Here is a 21,580-nt window from a genome sequence, read left to right on the forward strand (position 1 = left end):
GTCACTTCTTGCCAGCCATAAATTTGCAAAGAGAAATGTTTGATAAGCTATAGGAATAGGGCAGGGTTTCCAAAATAGCTGTGTGTTGGCTTAACTTTGCTTCCATTGCCACCAATGGCAAAGACTCCCACTGACATCGACAGGGAGCAGAGGGGGCCAATCCGGAGCACTTCTGGAAAAATCCCTCCTCTAGGAGACAACGTGATTAACACAAGGCAACGTGATTCCAAACGCCACCAATAAAAAAAAGCTCAGCCTCTGAAATCATGGCAAAGAGTCGTTTATTTTTTTATTTGCTTTTTTTTTCTCAGTGAGTCCAGAATCCCTGTACAACAGTTCACCAGGTGAAGGTTTAGTGAAACAGATGATATCACTTGCTTAGTTTCAAAGATCTACTGGAAAAAAAGAGGAAAGATGGAGCTATAAGCACAGCTACAGGAAATGCAAAGAATCCAAAAGCTAAATGCATTTGAAACAAACTTGAATAAGACTCGTACAACGGAAGAGACCTGTAGAAGCAGCTGCTGTTACACCAGATCACTTAGAAGACGGAACGCCATTCCCAATGAGCACATTTACAGCAATGCGCCCCCACTTAGGGAGCTCAGTAAGGAATAAATCCAGCATATTTAACTTGTTACAAACCAAGACAAAAAAACCCAAGGTGTTCTAAGCTATTAAGTCCTAAAGAATGACGTGTACTTTAAAAGGTCTCCCATGGAATTAAAAAGGCTCAAGGTCAAAAGTATAATTTCCAGTTAGGCGGCATACAGTGGTTATAAACAACCGCTTTCCTTGCCGAGAGCATGTCTGTAATGAAGAAACCTGAACCAGAGCATGGTGCCGAGATCATCAGAGTCTATTTGCAGCCAGTCCCTGCTCTGTAGCTGAACGAGTCGTTCCACAATGACAGAGCAATGCTTTTAGCCTGACTAACGTACAGTGCCATTACAAAGGAGATAGTTCATAGAACAAATTGTATGCACCAGAAAAACAAGCCTTGAGGGAGTGAGTTGCAAAGGACCTTTTGATATGGTTCTGTCACTGCTGTTTCCTTCTTCTTCTAAAGAAATTGTAGATGGTTTGCTATTTAAATGAATAAAATGATCTCTGTCGTGCTTTAGCCAGGGAAGTGCCTTACTACGCCAAAATAGCAGTCAATTGCCCTCTAAAGCTTCCAGAGAATTTGGTGCTTATGGATTCTCAGCATCAAGAAATTACAAGCCTGAGCCTAATTTCAGTGCACACAGGCAGCAGTTCACCTCCTCCTCATGTTAAACTACCTAAGCCAGGTCAGAGATTGTGTTTAGACCCGCTGGGGTCTAGGTCTCTGGCTTTTAGCATTACAACAGTTTGGCAGTGTTTGAACTATTATCAAAACAGAAGAAAACAATGGTGCATTTTTACTTTTTGCGGTGAGCATGACCTTGAAAACTCGGACAAAGCCTCTTCCAGAGCAATCCCTGTGCAAAGCCACATAAGGAGAAGAGAACGGGGAAACAGCTAATCGAGGCCGTGCCCTGGCCATGAATGACTGTGCAGCAGCCCCGTTCTGGGCCGTACATGGCCTTGGCTACCACTGCAAATTAGCAGTCCTATTTAGCTGAGAGTTGTCAGTGACTTGTAATTGAGAATGTGACTGTTGCTTTGTTTTAAGTCTAAAATGTGACAAATTTCCAGACGGAACAAATAAAATGTCCTCTTTATTTCTGTTTAGCCCTCATTTCCCTAGTTTAGAAAGAGCGTGTGGCATTGTTGGGGTTTTTTGGTAATATTTGCAATAACAAACCTGCTCAGTGCACTGTTCTCCCGTTACACAAAAAACCTGAAAGTTCTTGCATGTGCTATTTCAAAAAATACTTTCCATAGATTCCAGATGCCTGATACATTTCAGCTCTGGAGACCTCCACTAAAGGAAGAGACTTTACAATAGTTGTGCATCCTTAACCTCAAGGCACTTCCCTTCAGCACTTGTGACCAAAAAGAGGGAGACAGAGAGCGCTGGCTTCATAGAAAGATCATGGATAACCGTGAGGATTTACTAACCAGTAAATTAAGCTGATCTATGACATTCACCCCTATCTAGAGAGAAACTGCACAAGACTATGCATGACAAAGTCCCAGTTGGTCCTGCTTTGAGGCCGTCGGCGGTGCAGAGACCTGGTGGCAGGTCCCCTGTGGGGGGTGAATTTCATCAACAAAGGGAGGCTGTTGAGTCCTATTTACCTGTGCAATGCTCTTCCACTTTGTCAGCCATTGCAGGAAACCTGCCTTTAAGATTGCAAACTACCCCATAGCAATTGTCGGTGATGGGTATGGAGGGGCCTTTTTAGGTGTAGGAAAGGCTGCACAATATCAAAATCTCCTCAGTATAAAAAGAAAACATTTTCAATGTACAGCTCTAGAAAACCTACCCATACAAGCTGCAACCTCTACAACCATCTCTCTCTGGTTTTTTGTTTTTTTTTGCTTACCCTTTATCTAGCAATTTAGTATATTTATATACCTATCTACTGTATAAATACATTCATAATTTTAAAACACTTCCATGGATTTTAAAAGTTTCACCGTTGTTAAAAGCCACAACGGCATAGAAAAAGCCTCACGCTGAGTGGTCATTTGCTGGGCAGCCCACCGGTGCGGGGCTCCAGCCACTCAGACGTCGGTGCTTATGCTCCGACTGCGCGAGAAAGCTTCTCGCATGGCTGACAGCCGGTTGGGGTTCAGAGCTTGCAGGTTGGTCACGTTCACCGGCAGTTCAATATCTTCCTGGCTGATGGTCTTGTAGCTGACCCGGTCTCCTCCATTGTGGATCTCTTCTGGCTGCTGCAGAAAGAAGGTAGGTGGCTCATAGTGGGAACAACTGGGGCAGACAGTCCTGCACTGGGAGTGCTGTTTGCTGAAGGGTGAGGAGGAGGAGGAGTAGAGCGAAGGCCCATTGGTCAGCATTACATTGCGGTTGCTGTGAAGTGGAGGGATGTGGGAATGCACGGCAAAATCTGGCTCCTCCTCATCCTCTTCAGATTCCTCCTTCTTGCAGCAGTAATACTGAAAAGCCAAGGAAACAGGAAGCCATTGATCACTTAAAAGGAACTCAAGTCTACAGCCGCGTCAGTCTAAACAGTAATGGATTTGCACATGGATTTGGAACCTATCAACGTTTTCAGGGCAGCTTTGGTTCAACCTACGAGAAAAAGATGGGCCATTTGCAACATCCTGCGCTGGATTTGAGTTTGGATTTTGGACATTCCCAAAGTTCAGGGTCATTCAGTCCCAGGCCCCATGTCTCGCTCCGTATTCTGGATAAAACACGACTTGCGCTGTAGGGCACAGCCTCCGTTAGCAAGGGAGGGGCCAGAGAGGGCTGAACAGGGACTTTCCAGCGCCAGGCTCCATCACCTTAGAAACTGAGCCCCTCCCCCCACCACGACATAAAGCCTGAGCCAATTTAGTGAAGGGCCAAAACTTAAAGGGCTGAGAGCCTGACTCACAAGGGCCAATAAACACTTCAACCCACATTCATTCCTGCTGTGCTCAGCTGTCGGCTCCCTGGGGCAGGGCCTTGTCTATGTTCACGGTTGATAATTTTGCAAGGGAACCCGCAGAGGCGCTGCACCTTGTGTAGCTCCAAACACTTCAGTGACCGGAGTCCAGCAGGAATGAACTTGGCCTCAGAGTCAAGGACCAGCCCCATTCGCCCTTTAGCAGCAGTTCCTGTCCCCTTTGGTTCTCACCAAAAGCCCCTTCAATCTCATTTTCCTTCTCCTGCCCCTCACTTTTCAGCTGCCTCTCCGGCCGGGCAGCCCTTGTACAAACTGGTCTCAGTCACGTTGAAACAAAGAAGCATGGGCTGACGTGCAACCCCGCGAGGAGTACCTGAAGCCTACAATAGCAGAGAACCGCTATAATGCAAAGCAAAATGACAGTCGCTAATATTCCACCTGTGATGACCACGGTCCCGGCTGTCATTCGACCTCTTCTCCATTAACAACCTGGAAGACAGAACAGACTTTCAAACACAAGGTGAATGGGCAGTGGCCTCATCCACATTTCTACTGCAACCAAGCAAAACCAGGGGGAGGGGGGCAGCTCAGCACCTAACAGGACTCACTGTGCCCCAGGGGCATGCAGGGGGCTAAGCCCGACTGAAACCCAGCTCTGGTGGGTTATGCCTGTCTTTGGTGCAGGAGCCCAGCATGCAGCACCACCCCACGCTGTGCTAGTATGCCAATGGGGCAGGTTGCGCGGTGGCCAGTCGCCCCTCGAACGTTGCCCGGCCTGCCCATGCTGAGGCTGCTTGATCCTGAATTTGCTAGTGGGTTTTTTTTAACCATGTGGATACTGGGCCACTAGGGACTGCAGCAAGTAGGCATGTTGACAGCTAGCACTTGCTGGAGAAGGCTCAATCATGGCTGTGACTTAAGGGCCACAAGTCACAGCTCACTTGTGTTCCCCTGAGCTACGGGCCCGAGGTAAACTCCTTGAACTATAGCTCATGTGACCTCTGGCTTTGTGAGCCAGGTGGTGTGTGGGTGGCTATGGGGCAGGGTTGTGCTTTTGGCCAAGGGGGTCTCTGAGCTACAGTCCCATAGGCATGGGCTACAGGGGCCCCCTCATGTCTCCTGTGCCTGTGGCCCCCTGATTACCTTAACCCAGCCCTGTGTAATGGGCTGAAGCACCTAGAGTTCCTGCAATAACAAAGTCAAATGCCAGCAGAGAGAACAGCACCATCTGAAGCCTCTAGACCAAGTTCTGTAGAGTTTCCTGTGCACTCATCTTTGACACAAGACCATCAAGCCTCTGACCATGCGTGCACTGTCTGGCGATTCAAGCTAGCAAAGGATCGCCAGCATGGCCGGAATGCGTCTTCCACTTTGCCCACTTTTGTGCAGCCAGCTGTTTGTCTGTCTGGTGCCTGTACATGGTAGGGAGGAATACTAACACAGAAGTACATGGCCCACTGCTTATTTGTGTTCTGGCTGACCTACACACACCAGGCTTAAGCCTGCTGTTCCTTAAGTACACACAGCTCGGTAGAGTAAAGCCTGAAGTCTTTCCTCCAGCAAAACTCCCAGCTAAGTTAATGGAACTGCACGATTTGACCACTTGACTTTTCTGGGGTTAGTGGGTGGGCCTCAGGATCAGGCCCATTATCAGGGTTGAGGGGCAGGCCTGCAGGCTGCCTTTCCTGAAGCCAAACGACTGGAACAAAGGCCTGTAAAAATCCATCTGGAACCAATCTGTGTAAATCTACTTGTTTCACTGTGATGTTGCCTTGGCAGCAGCTAGTAGGCGGAACATGATGGAGTTGGTATCACCCATCGCCCTGAGTCCAGCTAAGTGCCACCTGACAGATGTATGAAGGGAGGCTGCAAAAAGTAACCACCCAGTAGATGTAAGATTTAATGTGTGTCACTGCAGCCAACAGGTGGGAAAAAAGTGTCTATGACTTGGAGCCTAGGGAAAAGTCGACTGATTCTCTGGGCTGGTTAACTCCATATAATGAGACAAAGAGCAACATTCTCTGCTCAGTTAGGCCATTGATGTCAAGGGGGTCGTGCAGGTAAGAGCATTTATCGCAGTGCCGTAAAATATAAAACGCACTAGACACACAATGGAAGCTTCCCGTTCCTGTGGGTCTGCCGAACAAAATGCAGGGCCTTTGGCTTTGCGTCACTACGTTTCAGCAGAGCGTGGGACTCATTTGCAAAGGAAGCAAAAAATATGTTTCAGGTCCAGGCTAATGTATTTTAATCTTCCCCTAAGTCTAATGTGTTTAAAAAAATGTTCCCTCATGAATTATGTCTCAGACAAAGAGCTGGCGCGCTGTTAATTTCCAAAGGCCTGCACAATTGCATAAGTGGGCACCAGTTTAACAGTTGCACAGTCTAGCCTGATAACACTGGCACGGACGTTGTTGACTGTTACACAGAGGTGACACGTTGGAGGGTTGGGCAGGGGGGGGGTCATGTGGCCCTCCAGATTTGCTGCTTGGCTTGTACTGAGCATGCTCACACAGACTGGCCACACTCAGTAACACTGCTGAAGCTGGCTGGCCTCACGCGGCCCTCCCCCACTCGCGGCAGGCACGGGAAGTCTCTGCCTTTACAGAAAAGCTGGCGTGTTACTAAAACAAAATAATGATTATCCAGCCACACCGTGATGACGTGCCCTAATAACTGGGAGCGCCATTGCAAATTATTGAGCTTTGAGAATCCCCAAGAAAGACTCTAACAAACCACCTCTCAGCCTTGCAATAAAGCACTGCCCATCGGACAACACAAAGCAGAGAGCTTCGTAAGCATCTTGAGTGTCACCCAGAAAAATGCCAACGGCAGCTGTGCTCTGATTCAGGATCCGATTCTGCAAACTCTTACCCACCAGTAGTGCTAGTGAGCGGCACTACCGTGCTGACTAAGGGTTACAGGACTCGGCCGTTTCATTATGGAGTGTAAAACATACTGGCAGGAAAGTAAGTCAAGCTGATGCAGGGCATCTTGAAGAACACGAGAAAGTTAAAGCATCAAGGGGTTGGCCTGGTGACCCAGGGGAGAAGGCAGCCACATGGACTTCATTTATGGAGCCAAACAAATGGCACCTGCAAGAGGGCAGCCACTGAGCTGGCTGGCTTTCCAGCAGTGACAGGGTCCTAGCCATGCTTGCCTGCTGATACCATCACTACCTCTTCCACATATGGTGGAGCAGCTGAGCGGTCAATGGTGATGATGCACCACAGTTGCATAATGTATAATATGATTATATTTATATTATACAAAACGGGGATATATTTTTGAGAGTCACCCTTGGCCAAACCCTCAAAGAGATGCCCTGATCCTGCAGGGTGCGGCCCACTTTCAAATATCAATGAGGGCTAGTCAGCAACCCAGAAGACGGGACCCATGAAAAGGCAAAAAACCCTTCTGGCTTGTAATTAGACCAACGTGGTCTCAGCAGGAAACCACAGACAAGTCACAGTCTAGCCTGTGTACCCATCACTATAACGGCAATATTACCTAGCGTGACGGGCTCTCGCTTGCGCTAAGATTTATAGCTTCTAGTACAGAGAGAGCGGAAGAGCTTTATACAGTAAAGCATTTGAATTGTGTAAGTTTGCCGCCGAGCCTGTGATCTATTTTCCATATGAAAATAATGTGGATTTTAATTTGAAATAACTGGAACTACTAAATGTTCTCCTATGATGAACTCAGGAATAGCACATTTCATTTGCAGAGCTTCAGTTTGCAAAAATAGATGCATTAAATCATGTCACTCAGGCCTTTGTATAAACAGTGCATATATGTGTGTACATGCATGTGCTGTGCATAGAATATAAAATTTTTCGTTCGCAGGACCAGCACGCACAAACGTGTGTGTGTGTGTGTGTGTGTTTGCTACTCATACAAAGATACAATTATATACATATAATATTAGAGGCGACCATTTAGCAATGCCAGAGAGGCCAGATTCCGATACCACATTGTTTCAGGCCTGGGGTTGTATTCAGACACCTGTTCTAGGGAGTGGCTTTGCCTTGAGAAATGATGCTGAGACTTGGTGTCCCAGGCTGGGGGGTGGGAAGGGGCACGATGCCCCTGGGCCATTTCATAGTTTGCTGTGGTGCAAATGAACATATTGTTCAAAGCGCTTTGGAACTGTTTTTACCAAGAGAGGCCTTGATGCCATGGCTAGGTTTGACTGCATTTTGAATAATGGAAAGACTGTAATTTAGCCTGGGGCTGGCACCTGTCTGCATATTGGCTGACATCAGTATATCACCAATTTCCTTTGACCACTCTTTTTTCCCCTCGCTCATTGGTGTGTGGGTGTTTTTTTCAAAAAGTGTCCACAAATCCTTTTTAATGATGAGTTGATCTCTCGCGCGTGCTGTGTGAATGGCAGGTATCTGAGTCCTGCAATGGCTTAGGGCTGGCATAATGAAAGGTAAAATACTGAGCAAGCTACTGAGCTGGACTGACACTGGACTAAAGCATAGGCTATTTTAGCTGTAAGCTACCAGGCCCTGCTTTATACACATATCACAACTTTGCGGGTCCAGCACCAGGTGAAAGCAGGTCAGGGACACCCATTTCTTCCACTAGGCTACTCACTAGCCCCCCCCCCCCCAGTGTCACTTGTAAGATGACTTAGAAACTGGTGTGAGCAGAATAGGCAACTGGTCATGGAACAGCGGCTCAATGTTTCCTCTGTTTGGTTGACGAGGAAAGCTGCTCCTGATGCCATCCTGCCAGTTGAATCCAATTCCCTTCCTTTCTCAAAGCAACACGGAGAAAGAGAGAAAACTCAAGGGACAAGAAATGCAACATGACAGTTCTGTTAAGTGCGCGCCAAGGTGGGTAAGGGAATATCTTTTACAGGACCATCTTCTGTGGGTGGAAGGTGCAGGCTGCCGAGCTACACAGAGCTCTTCTTCAGGTCTGGGGAAGGAAATCAGAGTGTCTGAGTTCTGTTACATAATAGTCACCGAGGCCTCTCCTGTCCCCACTGATGTCTACGGGAGGCCTGCATGTGTATGGATGGCTGCATGCAGAGGCGCCAACACGATCCATCCATCTCTGGATTAAGTTTAGAAGTGTGTGCAACAAGAGTGATGTAGTGGTGGGAGTCTGCTATAGACCACCGGACCAGGGGGATGAGGTAGATGAGGCTTTCTTCCAGCAGCTCACAGAAGCTACTAGATCGCATGCCCTGATTCTCATGGCTGACTTTAATTTTCCTGATATCTGCTGGGAGAGCAATACAGCAGTGCATAGACAATCCAGGAAGTTTTTGGAAAGCGTAGGGGACAATTTCCTGGCGCAAGTGCTAGAGGAGCCAACTGGGGGGGGCGCTTTTCTTGACCTGCTGCTCACAAACCGGGTAGAATTAGTGGGGGAAGCAAAAGTGGATGGGAATCTGGGAGGCAGTGACCATGAGTTGGTTGAGTTCAGGATCCTGAAGCAGGGAAGAAAGGTAAGCAGCAGGATACGGACCCTGGACTTCAGAAAAGCAGACTTCGACTCCCTCAGGGAACGGATGGCCAGGATCCCCTGGGGGACTAACTTGAAGGGGAAAGGAGTCCAGGAGAGCTGGCTGTATTTCAAGGAATCCCTGTTGAGGTTACAGGGACAAACCATCCCAATGAGTCGAAAGAATAGTAAATATGGCAGGCGACCAGCTTGGCTTAATGGTGAAATCCTAGCGGATCTTAAACATAAAAAAGAAGCTTACAAGAAGTGGAAGGTTGGACATATGACCAGGGAAGAGTATAAAAATATTGCTCGGGCATGTAGGAATGATATCAGGAGGGCCAAATCGCACCTGGAGCTGCAGCTAGCAAGAGATGTTAAGAGTAACAAGAAGGGTTTCTTCAGGTATGTTGGCAACAAGAAGAAAGCCAAGGAAAGTGTGGGCCCCTTACTGAATGAGGGAGGCAACCTAGTGACAGAGGATGTGGAAAAAGCTAATGTACTCAATGCTTTTTTTGCCTCTGTTTTCACTAACAAGGTCAGCTCCCAGACTGCTGCGCTGGGCATCACAAAATGGGGAAGAGATGGCCAGCCCTCTGTGGAGATAGAGGTGGTTAGGGACTATTTAGAAAAGCTGGACGTGCACAAGTCCATGGGGCCGGACGAGTTGCATCCGAGAGTGCTGAAGGAATTGGCGGCTGTGATTGCAGAGCCATTGGCCATTATCTTTGAAAACTCGTGGCGAACCGGGGAAGTCCCGGATGACTGGAAAAAGGCTAATGTAGTGCCAATCTTTAAAAAAGGGAAGAAGGAGGATCCTGGAACTACAGGCCAGTCAGCCTCACCTCAGTCCCTGGAAAAATCATGGAACAGGTCCTCAAAGAATCAATCCTGAAGCACTTCCATGAGAGGAAAGTGATCAGGAACAGCCAGCATGGATTCACCAAGGGAAGGTCATGCCTGACTAATCTAATTGCCTTTTATGATGAGATTACTGGTTCTGTGGATGAAGGGAAAGCGGTGGATGTATTGTTTCTTGACTTTAGCAAAGCTTTTGACACGGTCTCCCACAGTATTCTTGTCAGCAAGTTAAGGAAGTATGGGCTGGATGAATGCACTATAAGGTGGGTAGAAAGCTGGCTAGATTGTCGGGCTCAACGGGTAGTGATCAATGGCTCCATGTCTAGTTGGCAGCCGGTATCAAGTGGAGTGCCCCAAGGGTCGGTCCTGGGGCCGGTTTTGTTCAATATCTTCATAAATGATCTGGAGGATGGTGTGGATTGCACTCTCAGCAAATTTGCGGATGATACTAAACTGGGAGGAGTGGTAGATACGCTGGAGGGGAGGGATAGGATACAGAAGGACCTAGACAAATTGGAGGATTGGGCCAAAAGAAATCTGATGAGGTTCAATAAGGATAAGTGCAGGGTCCTGCACTTAGGACGGAAGAACCCAATGCACAGCTACAGACTAGGGACCGAATGCCTAGGCAGCAGTTCTGCGGAAAAGGACCTAGGGGTGACAGTGGACGAGAAGCTGGATATGAGCCAGCAGTGTGCCCTTGTTGCCAAGAAGGCCAATGGCATTTTGGGATGTATAAGTAGGGGCATAGCGAGCAGATCGAGGGACGTGATCGTTCCCCTCTATTCGACATTGGTGAGGCCTCATCTGGAGTACTGTGTCCAGTTTTGGGCCCCACACTACAAGAAGGATGTGGATAAATTGGAGAGAGTCCAGCGAAGGGCAACAAAAATGATTAGGGGTCTAGAACACATGACTTATGAGGAGAGGCTGAGGGAGCTGGGATTGTTTAGCCTGCAGAAGAGAAGAATGAGGGGGGATGTGGTAGTAGCCTTCAACTACCTGAAAGGGGGTTCCAAAGAGGATGGCTCTAGACTGTTCTCAATGGTAGCAGATGACAGAACGAGGAGTAATGGTCTCAAGTTGCAGTGGGGGAGGTTTAGATTGGATATTAGGAAAAACTTTTTCACTAAGAGGGTGGTGAAACACTGGAATGCGTTACCTAGGGAGGTGGTAGAATCTCCTTCCTTAGAGGTTTTTAAGGTCAGGCTTGACAAAGCCCTGGCTGGGATGATTTAACTGGGAATTGGTCCTGCTTCAAGCAGGGGGTTGGACTAGATGACCTTCTGGGGTCCCTTCCAACCCTGATAATCTATGATTCTATGATTCTAAGTCAGTGGGACGTCTTTGCCTCATTGACTTTAAACGGGATTTGGACTGGACTTTTACCTCTTAGAAACCGTATTAGGTGCTTACACACGGCAGCATGTGTCTTGACCTATATGTGATGGTAGACGCCCAACCAGGAACCCATGGGAAAAAACAGGGGGTTCTCAGCACACACCAGTCACAGTGGTGGCTGCTGATCAGTGAGCAGCTGGTGGGAGGCACTAGGGGGAGAGGGTTTGCAGAGGAGCGAGCGGCAGGCAGGTGGGGGGCGGGGGCTCAGGTGAGGGGGCAGAGCTGGGTGGGAAGAGGCAGAGTGAGGGCAGAGCATCGGGGCAGAGCGGGGGTCGAGCACGCAGCAGGAAAAAGAAAGGTCAGCGCCTGCGGCTGGATGTGGCCTTTACCTTGTCACACCAGTAAGTGGGGTGCTTAGATGGGCAACATGTGTGCAGCTATTCGTGGCTCCCCACTGCCACGGACTCCGCTGCCCCGAGGGTGTTTCACTCTCTGACATACCAGGGTATAATCCAGACCACTGGGGGCTGTGTCACCCCTGCAATGCAACCTGGGGTGCCTGGCAATGACTAGCTGTTGTAGCTTCCTACCCAGACTGCTCACAACCAGCCACCACCATGCAGGCCACTCTCACATGGCTGTGGCCCTACAACCTGTCCGTCACACTCTGGTTTTCACCAGCCTTGCTTATACCGCAGGGTGACCCCGCACACGCACTCCTAGTCCAGGACCTTCTCCCCAGAACTGTATGTCCTGCACTGGCCAGCCCGCTCCCAGCCAGCCCAGAAAGATTAAGTTCATTATTGCTTTAAAGAAATAAATACACACCAGCTTATCCTGAGAAATGAAGTTACCCACACACTTTAACCTAAACACATGGGATTAGGTGACACAATAAAACAAGTTTATTAACTACAAGGAGATAGATTTTGAGTACAAATAATGAGGCATACAAGTCAGAAATGGTTACAAGAAAAATAAAGATAAAATAGTGCCTGACTTAAACTGTATTCGATTCAAGCAGAATTTCTCACCACTTGCTTCCTGACCATACACTTCAGGTGATGACCCCTCCCCAAGTCCAACCGCCATTCCCTTTGTCTTCTTAGCTGCAACGAAGGTGCTGGGCAAAGGAGAGAGAGGGGCGTCTGCCCTTTCTTTTTATAGTTTCAGTCCCCCTCTTCAAAAATATTGCCAGCTGGGAACTAGGAGACAAAGAGTCGGTGTGGAAGGTTGTTCCCTGCTGGTATTTTTTTTCACTTGTTTGAGCTGCCTTTGTTTTCCCCACCAGCTGGTCAGGTCTCCCCACTCTGCTGGGTACTAATATTATTACAATAGTGTGTAGGGTGTGAATACAGGGGTGTATTCCATCATACACACCATGGGGGGTTCTGCTGGAAAGCTTCAGGCTCGGTGGGGTCACTGTGGAGTTGGTGGGGGCAACGCTGCCCGGGGCAGGTGCACCCTCTCTCTGCTCCTGCCCCAGTCCACCCCCTTGCATTGACCCACTCCTTCCCCTGCTTCACAAAGAGCCACATGTGGATCTGGGGGGTCAAAATTAGGGCCTCTGGGTCTGATCTGAAGCCCAGTAAGTTGATGGAAAGACACCCACTATCGCCATGGGGCTATGGAGCTGGCTCTTAGGTTTATAATATGGGGTTGGGTCAGCAACCTCTGAAGAAGGGTTTAGGGCCAGGCAGGATATTGGGCCTAATACCAATGACCGGCTTGGAGACAGCAAATCCAGTGTCTCTGTGAGCTAACTGCGTCTCTCCTTCCCTCTGCTCATTCGGGTGCCCTGCTAAATATTTTCCTGTTACCTAGACAACTCGTCTTGGTTAACGTGGGACTTGGGCCTGTCCTGTCAGCTGTGACAGGCTCTGACCCTCCACAGGAGCGCTGGTGCTGCCCATCTCCATTTCTGAGCACTCCCGAACTATAACTCAGCTCACCCCACCGCGGGACTGAAAAGCTGTGAGAAGAAAGTAAGAGTTTGTTTGGTTTGGACGTGAACCTCCCCAGCATCACAGACACAGGCTGGCGCACACATGCTCATATGCACACACGCACACCCACACACGCACACCCACACACCCTGCCCCCCCAGAGTTCTGGACAGCCTCCCACCCATGCCTCCAGCTCAGAGCACCAGGCCAGCTGGCTGCACCTTGGAACGGCTGACTGCATGTGAGTAATGAAAACGCAACTCAGCCTTTGGGTACCTGGAGCCTCGGGGAGCAGGAAGCAAGCTGCATGCAGGGGGGCAGAGTGGGGAGGCTGGACCAGCTGACAGGAGCCCTGTCCAAATCAGCTTCATGCTCCTCATGTATAAAACATCATAATGAACCTGTCCTGCGGCTTTTCTTTCCCCCCCCATTTTTTCCTTTCTCCTTCTGTCAGGAGACTGTAGCCAAGTGCTGTACAAGGGCCAATGTGGCCCCACAGAGTCTGCAGCTGTCTCAGTCTTGAACCGTGTCAAGTCTTTAGTCCTTGTTCAGAGCATCCTGCCTGTTAAAAAGGTAAAAGCCCCTTTTAAATACCCCAAGGCCTCTATTTCTGCTGCTGAGCTCACACTGGTTTGCTACATGGTGTGAGCTGGGCTGCTCACAGCTGCCTCACCCTGCTGGGTGAGTGGGGACAAGAGGTTGCTTCGGGTCAGTTATCCCAGCTCATCCCAAGGGGACAACACCACCACAGCTTCCTTCAAGCGCACGGCAAATGCTCGGTAGCCCATATGTTCAGCAGGTGCCCAGATTTTCAGGTCGTGCAGGTCCAATGGCAACTGTCCTGTAGACGTTAGCTTCCTAGGGACAGGACATTCCCAGGCCAGGGAGTAGTGCTCTGTGATACCTGGGATAGGTCCCAAGAGGTGATGAGTTCCTACTGCCATTACAGCACCTCTGCCATTACGGCAGCCGAATTGTGGTGTTCCTCCAGCCACTCCATTGGACACCCCCACATCTGAACTTGGGACAGGGAGCAGCCAAACATGTAAACCTGGTTCCTTCAGCCATCTGCTCTACAGCAGGCCTATGACCTTAGAGACAGGTCTGGCAAGAGAAAAAAAGGCCGACGGGTCTGAGTTTATTACATGAGCCTGCTTGGGCTTTGACCTGTGAGAGCAACGGAGATGCACACTCTACAGCAGCTGCTGGCAACAGAGAAGCCAAGGTGCCGAGAATTTCAGCACAGGCTCCAGGCCTTGGCTTGCTTGCACAGGGCCCTGCTCAGAAGAAGGCCACAGCCCAGTTTGCAACAGCCTCCCAAGGGTAATCGTTGGGTTAAACAAAACAAAAAAGCCAGCTAGCTCAGTGTTTCGATCCTGCTGTCCCAATGGCTGTGATTTGGGAATCTCCTTCCTTAGAGGTTTTTAAGGTCAGGCTTGACTAAGCCCTGGCTGGGATGATTTAACTGGGAATTGGTCCTGCTTCGAGCAGGGGGTTGGACTAGATGACCTTCAGGGGGGTCCCTTCCAACCCTGATATTCTATGATTCTTGGCCATTGGCTGTACTTAAAAACTGGACCCAATTCGGTTCTTGATTCATCGGATGTTTGGGATGGGCAGGGAACACAGAAACATGGTGCCCCAAGGGGGAAAAATCTGCAGAGATCCAATTTGGGGATGAGAAAGAGTGAGGGGCAGATCCCAGCAATTTGGTGACATGCCAGAAGATTCTATAGACTCGTTTAATCTCTTGTGCGCATATATATTGATTGCTTCCCTTTCAAGTCTGATGCAGGTTGTGTCACCCAACAGCCTCTCTTCCCACAAGGAGGTATGAGAAATAATCATGGGGCTCTTTAAGGACCACAGAGTCCCTAAACTCAGCATACCCTGGGCCTGATTCTTCTCTCACCAATTTCAAGCTGGTCTAACTCCACTGACTTCCTGACTGACACTGGTGGAGGGGGAAGGAGAGTCAGACCCTTGGGGTCATCCTGCCCCAAATAATTGTCTTGCGATGCCCTGCGATGGCCAACTTGCCAGAACATCCTCCCCATCTTACCCCTTCCCTGCCTGCTCACTCCATTGCCCTGCCTGGAAGCCTGTGCCCTTGTGCTCTCACAGGCTGGGCTTTGCAATGAACACTCTCTCCTGGAAGGAAAGGTAACTGATCAATTGGGGATGGTCACATATCATCCACTCACGAAAGGATATCTATGTCCTGTGGCTGAAGCAAAGGTATCAGGAGTCCCGAGGTCTGGAGACTATTCCATGACTCTGCTGCTGACTCGCTGGGTGACCTCAGGCCAGGCACATCAACTTTCTGGACCTCAGTTTCCCCATCTTTAAAAGGGGGATGAAGTTATCAACCTGCCATTGTAAAGTGCTTTGAGATTCCCCAAATACAAGTAAATTCTAAGTATTTTGATGCTGATGCTGATTCCCTTTCTTTCACCTCTCATTAATTAAACAACCATTCCCTCCCTCATGGAATCAATAACGAAGGATAGCACATGGCCCTGCTTCCCCTATGTCCTGTGCTTTCAAACACAAAGCCACACGCAGCCAGCCATGTATAGAGCGTAGCTAGGAAAATCCCACATGTCAGGATCTTTGGAATTCTTAGGCACCCCTCAGTTATAACTGGGGCCATTTGGAGTTTGCTGTTTTTTTAAACATATTGTCTGATGAACAGTATAGACCTGGAAGCTTTAAACTCTCCAGTGTGCAAGCGGGGGCGTGGAGGGGGGAAGGGGGAGAACAGAAAAGTGCAGCATATGGAGGCCCACAAGCTGAATAGTTCCTGTCTAGACCGCCTTTACATTTGTTCCTAATTTCACGCTCCACAGGTTCCCAGATTCACATATGTGGTAATGAACAGACTGGTAAAAGGAAGTGCTTTGCCGCTCTGCTGTGGTCTTGGAGAAACTATGCAGAAGCCCTGGTATGAGGAACACAGGCGCTGTGAGGTACCGCTCACAATGTAACTCCATATGGCTCCATCATTATGTATGATTAGGAGCCCTAGAGCTACTGTGGATGCCTGAAGACACTCCCTGTCCAAATTCATTCCCCCACCCAGTGCGTTTTCTTTTATTGCCAAGAGTGAGGAAAGGCCTGCAGCCGAATGTTAACTCCACGTGGCCTGAGGTGGACATTCTCCTTTCTGCTCAGGGGTTCTCTAACGCGTCCTCCCCCCATTCACATCTGCTCCCCTTGCTCTCGGCCTAGGCGACAATCTGTCCTCAATACAGACACTCTGTCCAGTTTGTCAGGACTCCCCCAGGCACTGTTCCTCTTTGGCAAGCCTGTCTCCACCCAGGGTCGGTGCTCGGCTCTGGCACTGATCAGAGCCTGACGTAAAGGAAAGCTGTGGCCTGGTCCATGGCTGTGAGGTGGGAACAGCTACCAAGAGCGAGTTAAGGGATTGTTTTAGAATAGCAGCCGTGTTAGTCCGTATTCGCAAAAAGAAAAGGAGGACTTGTGGCACCTTAGAGACAAACCAATTTATTTGAGCATAAGCTTTCATGAGCTACAGCTCACTTCCTCGACGCATCCGATGAAGTGAGCTGTAGCTCACGGAAGCTTATGCTCAAATAAATTGGTTAGTCTCTAAGGTGCCACAAGTCCTCCTTTTCTTTTTAAGGGATTGTGACACTGTCCAACTGCTGGCATGGAGAGATCCCTGTTTCTGGGCTGTACCTTGGCGCTTCACAGCAGCAGCCGGGATAGAACTTCCCGATCCCTGTTCCAGAAATACAGGCCACAGAGCAAGTGAGCCTTAGGAGAATCTCCTGTAGCCAGTAACTGTAGAGCACCTAATGACACACAGTAACTGCTCTGACTCTGGCCCGGATACACGGGTCTGTTTGGTCAATCGCTCATTCTGGAGAGAGAGTGGGCTGCCATTCAACCAGAAACCAACTCCAGAGAGAGGCCACATGAGCTCCCAGACCCCAGAAGACACCTTCCCTTGTTCCCTCTCGTCCTGGCACATTTTGAGAGTGGCTCCAGTCAAGAGGAAGAAAAGAAACTAATGGATTTGCAAATGGAAGAAAACGTCTTTTCTCTCAATAAACAATGCTCGTCTGCTGAAATCGGGGCAGATGTTATTTCAGTCTCAGGTGTACAAAACATGACGGAAAAACCCTGCCTGCTGAGAGAATATGAGAGAGACAAGGTGGGTGAGATCATGTCTTTTATTGGTCCAACTTCTGTTGATGGAAGGTGCCACAGAGCTTCACAAAGCTCTTCAGGCCTGTGGGAGGAATTTAGTGTGTCTGAGCTCAATACAAGTTGGGAGAGATTGTTAGGATTGATTTCCTTCTCTGGACCTGAAGAAGAGCTCTGTGAAGCGCGAAAGCTTGTACCTTCCACCAACACAAACGAATCCAATAAAATATTTTACCTCACCCACTCATCTGGTCTGCCTCAGATCCTAGGACCAACACCACTGCAAAGAGAGAAAATAACACCGTTCAAAATGTCATGGATCACACTGTCCCTCTAACCGCAGGGGGTGAGTCCGTGCTGAAAGAACAACACTGTGTCCCACGTATAGCACACTTTTCATCATCAAAGCACTTTGAAAATATTAAATAATCCTCACAAGCTCCAGCAAAGTAGGTAAGGATAAATAGCTCTAGTTTATAGATTGATAGAGTGGGCCAGAGAGGGTACAAATACCTGATTTTCACACACGTCTCCAGTTCTGTGGTGCAGTTTTACACCTGCAAATAATTTAGCCTGCATTTTTTCTCTCACAATGAATTGCAGGCACAAATATTAGAAGGCTGGCATGCTACTGCCTCTGTGTGTGCCAGCATCTCAGCTTGTCAGATGGCTAGCCGCTAATACTTGCATAATATTCAGTGCTGGAACAATTATGCACTAGCAGAAACTGAGGCTGGGTTAAGAACCAGCTGAAAGAATCAGATCGTAAGGTCACAGCAGAGTGAGGACCAGAGTTAGAACTAGAATCCAAGGAGCTTACAGACACTAGAGCAAATTTCCTCCTTATACCCCCACAGACCTGCCTTCTTGCTCGGTCCCCATGAATAACCCAGGAGTAGCAGGAAATTTTCTGAGTCACGATTAACAGAAAACAATTATTTTTAAAAAATGGAATGTCTAAAGCAAAGTCCCAAGACTGCTGAAAAACAACCACCATTACAATGCTAATACACAACATGGCTCTGAACATCAGCGTGAAAAACACCGAAATTACCCCAGGCACAAAGAAAACAGCATCAGTACAAAAAAAGAGCACAGCGTCAGAGGAGGAAAAAGTCTCCTTGGAACCATTAGGTGCCAAAGGGCTGGAATAAAGACAAAGTCATTTTGAGCCCATTGACGTCAGTGGGAGTTTTGCCATTGACCCCAATGGGCACTGGACCAGGTCCTTCAGTTCTGAACAGGGACTGAATGGGAAAGATGAGGGAGAATTCAGTGTCAAAGGCAGCAAGCAGGGCTTGGGCAAGGGGTGAGTGGGAGAGGCTGGGGCTTTCACAACCACTGTGCTGAGCCAGATGCCAGTTAACGCCGTGCTTGTAGACAGCAAGACCCAGGAAGGCAACAGCAGCTACTTAGCTGCCTCCTCCTCTTGGATGTCACTGGAGTAGGTGCCTGGAGTCAAGTTTTGCCATCAGTCTCAGGCAGGCAGTCTGGCTGTGGTCAATGGGGCAGCTCAGGTGTGAGTATGAGCAGCATCCAGCCAAAAGCAAGGAGTACATTTCACGGCTACTGTTCGTTATTAACACAGTCGCTTGGCTTTGTTTGGTGAGCCGGGGGGGGGGGGTTGCTCCTTCTGCCCAACTGGCTGAGATTCCTCTGTGTTTGGGTGCAAAAAAACAAAAAAGGTTCTGTTTCCAATAACCACCTGAACAATGGTATGGAAAAATGCAGAAGGAAAATGAAGCTTTTTTCATTGTTGTCAAAAAAATAATTTTTGGGGGGGAGGGGAATGCTCCATCTCCCATACAGCCCTAAGACATATAAAAGCAAACTGGGCTGAGTGTGAAGTACATGGAGACAGGATAAGTGACAGAAAACACCGCTGCACTGGTATGACCTGGCAGGGCTATCAGGTTTTGATGCGGATACAGTCCCCAAAGACTTTTGCTTGGCTAGCCTGTCGCACTGCATGATGGGACAGGTTCTGCTCTGCCCACAAAAGCCAGGCTCCCATTCACTTCAAGGTGGGGTTTGGTTCCTGGAATCTGCCCTGACTTGCAACCCATGCAGCCCCCCCCCCCCACAATGTTAGACTCAGCGCCTTTATTCTGCACCAGACAAAGCGGGGCCAAAGCCAACATTCAGTTTTAGAAAGTGCAGGATGACGCGTGATGGACTCTCTGAGCCTCCGTAGGAGAAGCCCACCGGCACAGAGCTGTTGGCTGCTGCATGCAGGTATTCGCTGTTGATGGATTCCAGCCGCCTGGAGCGCGGACACCCAACAGGCCAGCCCCAAGCATGACTGACTGACTGGCTGAAAACAAACATTTGAATTTACAGCGCCACAAGAGCTGAACTGCTCCATTGATTTTTGTCCCGAGTCATGGCGTGGTGTCTTTCATTACCAGTCCCACGCCCAGCTGGCTGCCCCTCGACAGCGTTGCTGGCTTATGCCGGTGTCTGCATGCAGCTCATTTCCAATGGGCAGTTGAGCTCAATGCTAACACTCCAGCCCGAGGCCATTCACCATCACCATTGTGCTGGGCTGCTTGGAAGAAGGTTGTGTCTGGTTCATAACTCTTCCCATGAAGGCCCAGCAAGGGAAGATTTACATTTTTTGTTGGGGGGAGGGAGAGAAGAAGGGGGAGTGGAGAAAGAATTGCAGAAAAGCCTGAAAGAAAACGTGTTCTGCAAACAGTTTGGGAATATCTGAAAAGAGCCCTGCTGCCTAAAACCTGATTGTTCCTGTCTTCATGTTTCTCATCAGTTCTTCCTTTCTGCTTATTTCTCAAGGGCCTGGTATCCAAGAACCTCACAGTAGTCTGCAAACTTTAACAGTCTAGCCCTCCTAGCATCCTCCTTGATGTTATCGCTGCTGTCCCAGGTGGAGAAACTGAGGCACATATTGTTTTTGTTTTAAGGCCAACATTTTCAGACATGGCCGCTGTTTTTGGGGTGCCCTACCTGAGACTCCTTGAGCCTGATTTTCAGAAGTGCTCAGTGCCTGCTTGTTATTATTGTAGTTTCAACCCATAAATATAGCTGAGGCGTGCATGCTATGTGGGCTAGGAATGAAAGCAATGCTTAACCATTAGCATGCTGAGCTCTTTTGAAAATCTGGACCTTGAAGAGCTGTAGGGGCTAAGCCCCACTGCAAATCTGGCCGAAAGGTGTATCAGAACAGATGTGCCCTAAATCACTAGGCACTTCTGAAATTTGGGCTGCCAGTGTCTTGCCCAAGGGTCACACTGTAAATCTTTGGCAAAGCTAGGAGTTATACCTGTACCCCCGACTCATAAGCCTGGGCACTAACCACTGGCTTGTGCTGATGGAGACAATTCTATTGCTCAGTTCCCCAAGTGCAAGCATATTTGGCTCAGGGTGGGGTTGTCTGGAAGGAAGGGGGATTTCTACGAATGGTGTAGCCATGTGAGAGATGTAGGTTGAAAAAGGGCCAATTATGTAATTTAGATGCCTAACTTTAAATAACTCCGATGTTATGTAGTCTCCTAATGAATATCCTTATGATCACACCCACAGGTTGTTCTGTGTTACCGATTACTCCAGCTCAGAGCTTATTTTACTTTAAAAGTAAAATAACCCACCACCAGCAGCAATAACAACCTACCACACTTAGACGATGTCGTTTAACCCATAAACAGAGCTGTTATATGGATGCCAGGTGGGCTAGGAGTTGTTATGTAGCTTCAACCCATACACAAGCGGTTGTCTGCATGCCATGTAGGATAGGAATGAAAGTAAGGCACTAATCAGAGCACTGGGAACAAATAACCAAGCTACTGTATGTGCCAAAATGTATTTTTCGGTACAAAGCGGCATTATGCACAGAAGCTCTGGACTGTGGTTTAACCGTGATATCAGACGTCTGGCACTCAGAATGTCTCGGTCCTCTGCTCCACCGTAGCGGTGGCACCATGAGCTCAGCAGGTGACCTTTATCTCCTGTACTCTGTCTAGCTCTATTGGAAAGAAGTGGAGCTATTTCCTGAGTGCTACCTCGTTATATTGTCCAACATGTTTTTAAATTAAATGAAGTATCTGAATACTCCAATGCCCCAAATCCCCGCCCCTCCCTGAAAGCTCAGAGCCAAATGCTGTAACTTCCACGAAAACCAGACCAACATGACTTCTCCCTAATAACGGGAAGTTGGCTGCCTGCTATGCAAGTCACAGTTCAGACCTGGGATATGAACGTGGCAGGCCAGCATGAATCATGAGTGCTTTTCTAACTGTGAAGGCTGCTTTCAACCAAAGCAGCCCACAGGGCCAGGTC

The 21,580-nt window shown here is 48.7% G+C and overlaps 1 protein-coding gene across 4 annotated transcripts in view; it reads right to left on the reverse strand.

The window, feature by feature from the left end:
- Positions 1–264: 264 nt before the first annotated feature.
- The window catches only part of FAM163B (family with sequence similarity 163 member B), a 118,784-nt gene continuing 97,468 nt past the window's right edge, over positions 265–21,580 (reverse strand). For 3 of the 4 annotated variants that reach the window (XM_084649829.1, XM_084649828.1, XM_084649827.1), the window contains 2 exons: positions 3,877–3,992; positions 265–3,048 (listed from right to left, as the gene is read on the reverse strand). In XM_084649829.1, coding sequence (XP_084505955.1) covers positions 2,656–3,048; positions 3,877–3,969 — 486 coding nt within the window. In that variant the 5' untranslated portion in view covers positions 3,970–3,992 and the 3' untranslated portion in view covers positions 265–2,655. The other variant, XM_084649830.1, reaches the window with a different exon arrangement.

The sequence above is a fragment of the Lepidochelys olivacea genome (assembly GCF_965140295.1).
Source record: "Lepidochelys olivacea isolate rLepOli2 genome assembly, chromosome: 16".
NCBI lineage: Eukaryota > Metazoa > Chordata > Testudines > Cheloniidae > Lepidochelys > Lepidochelys olivacea.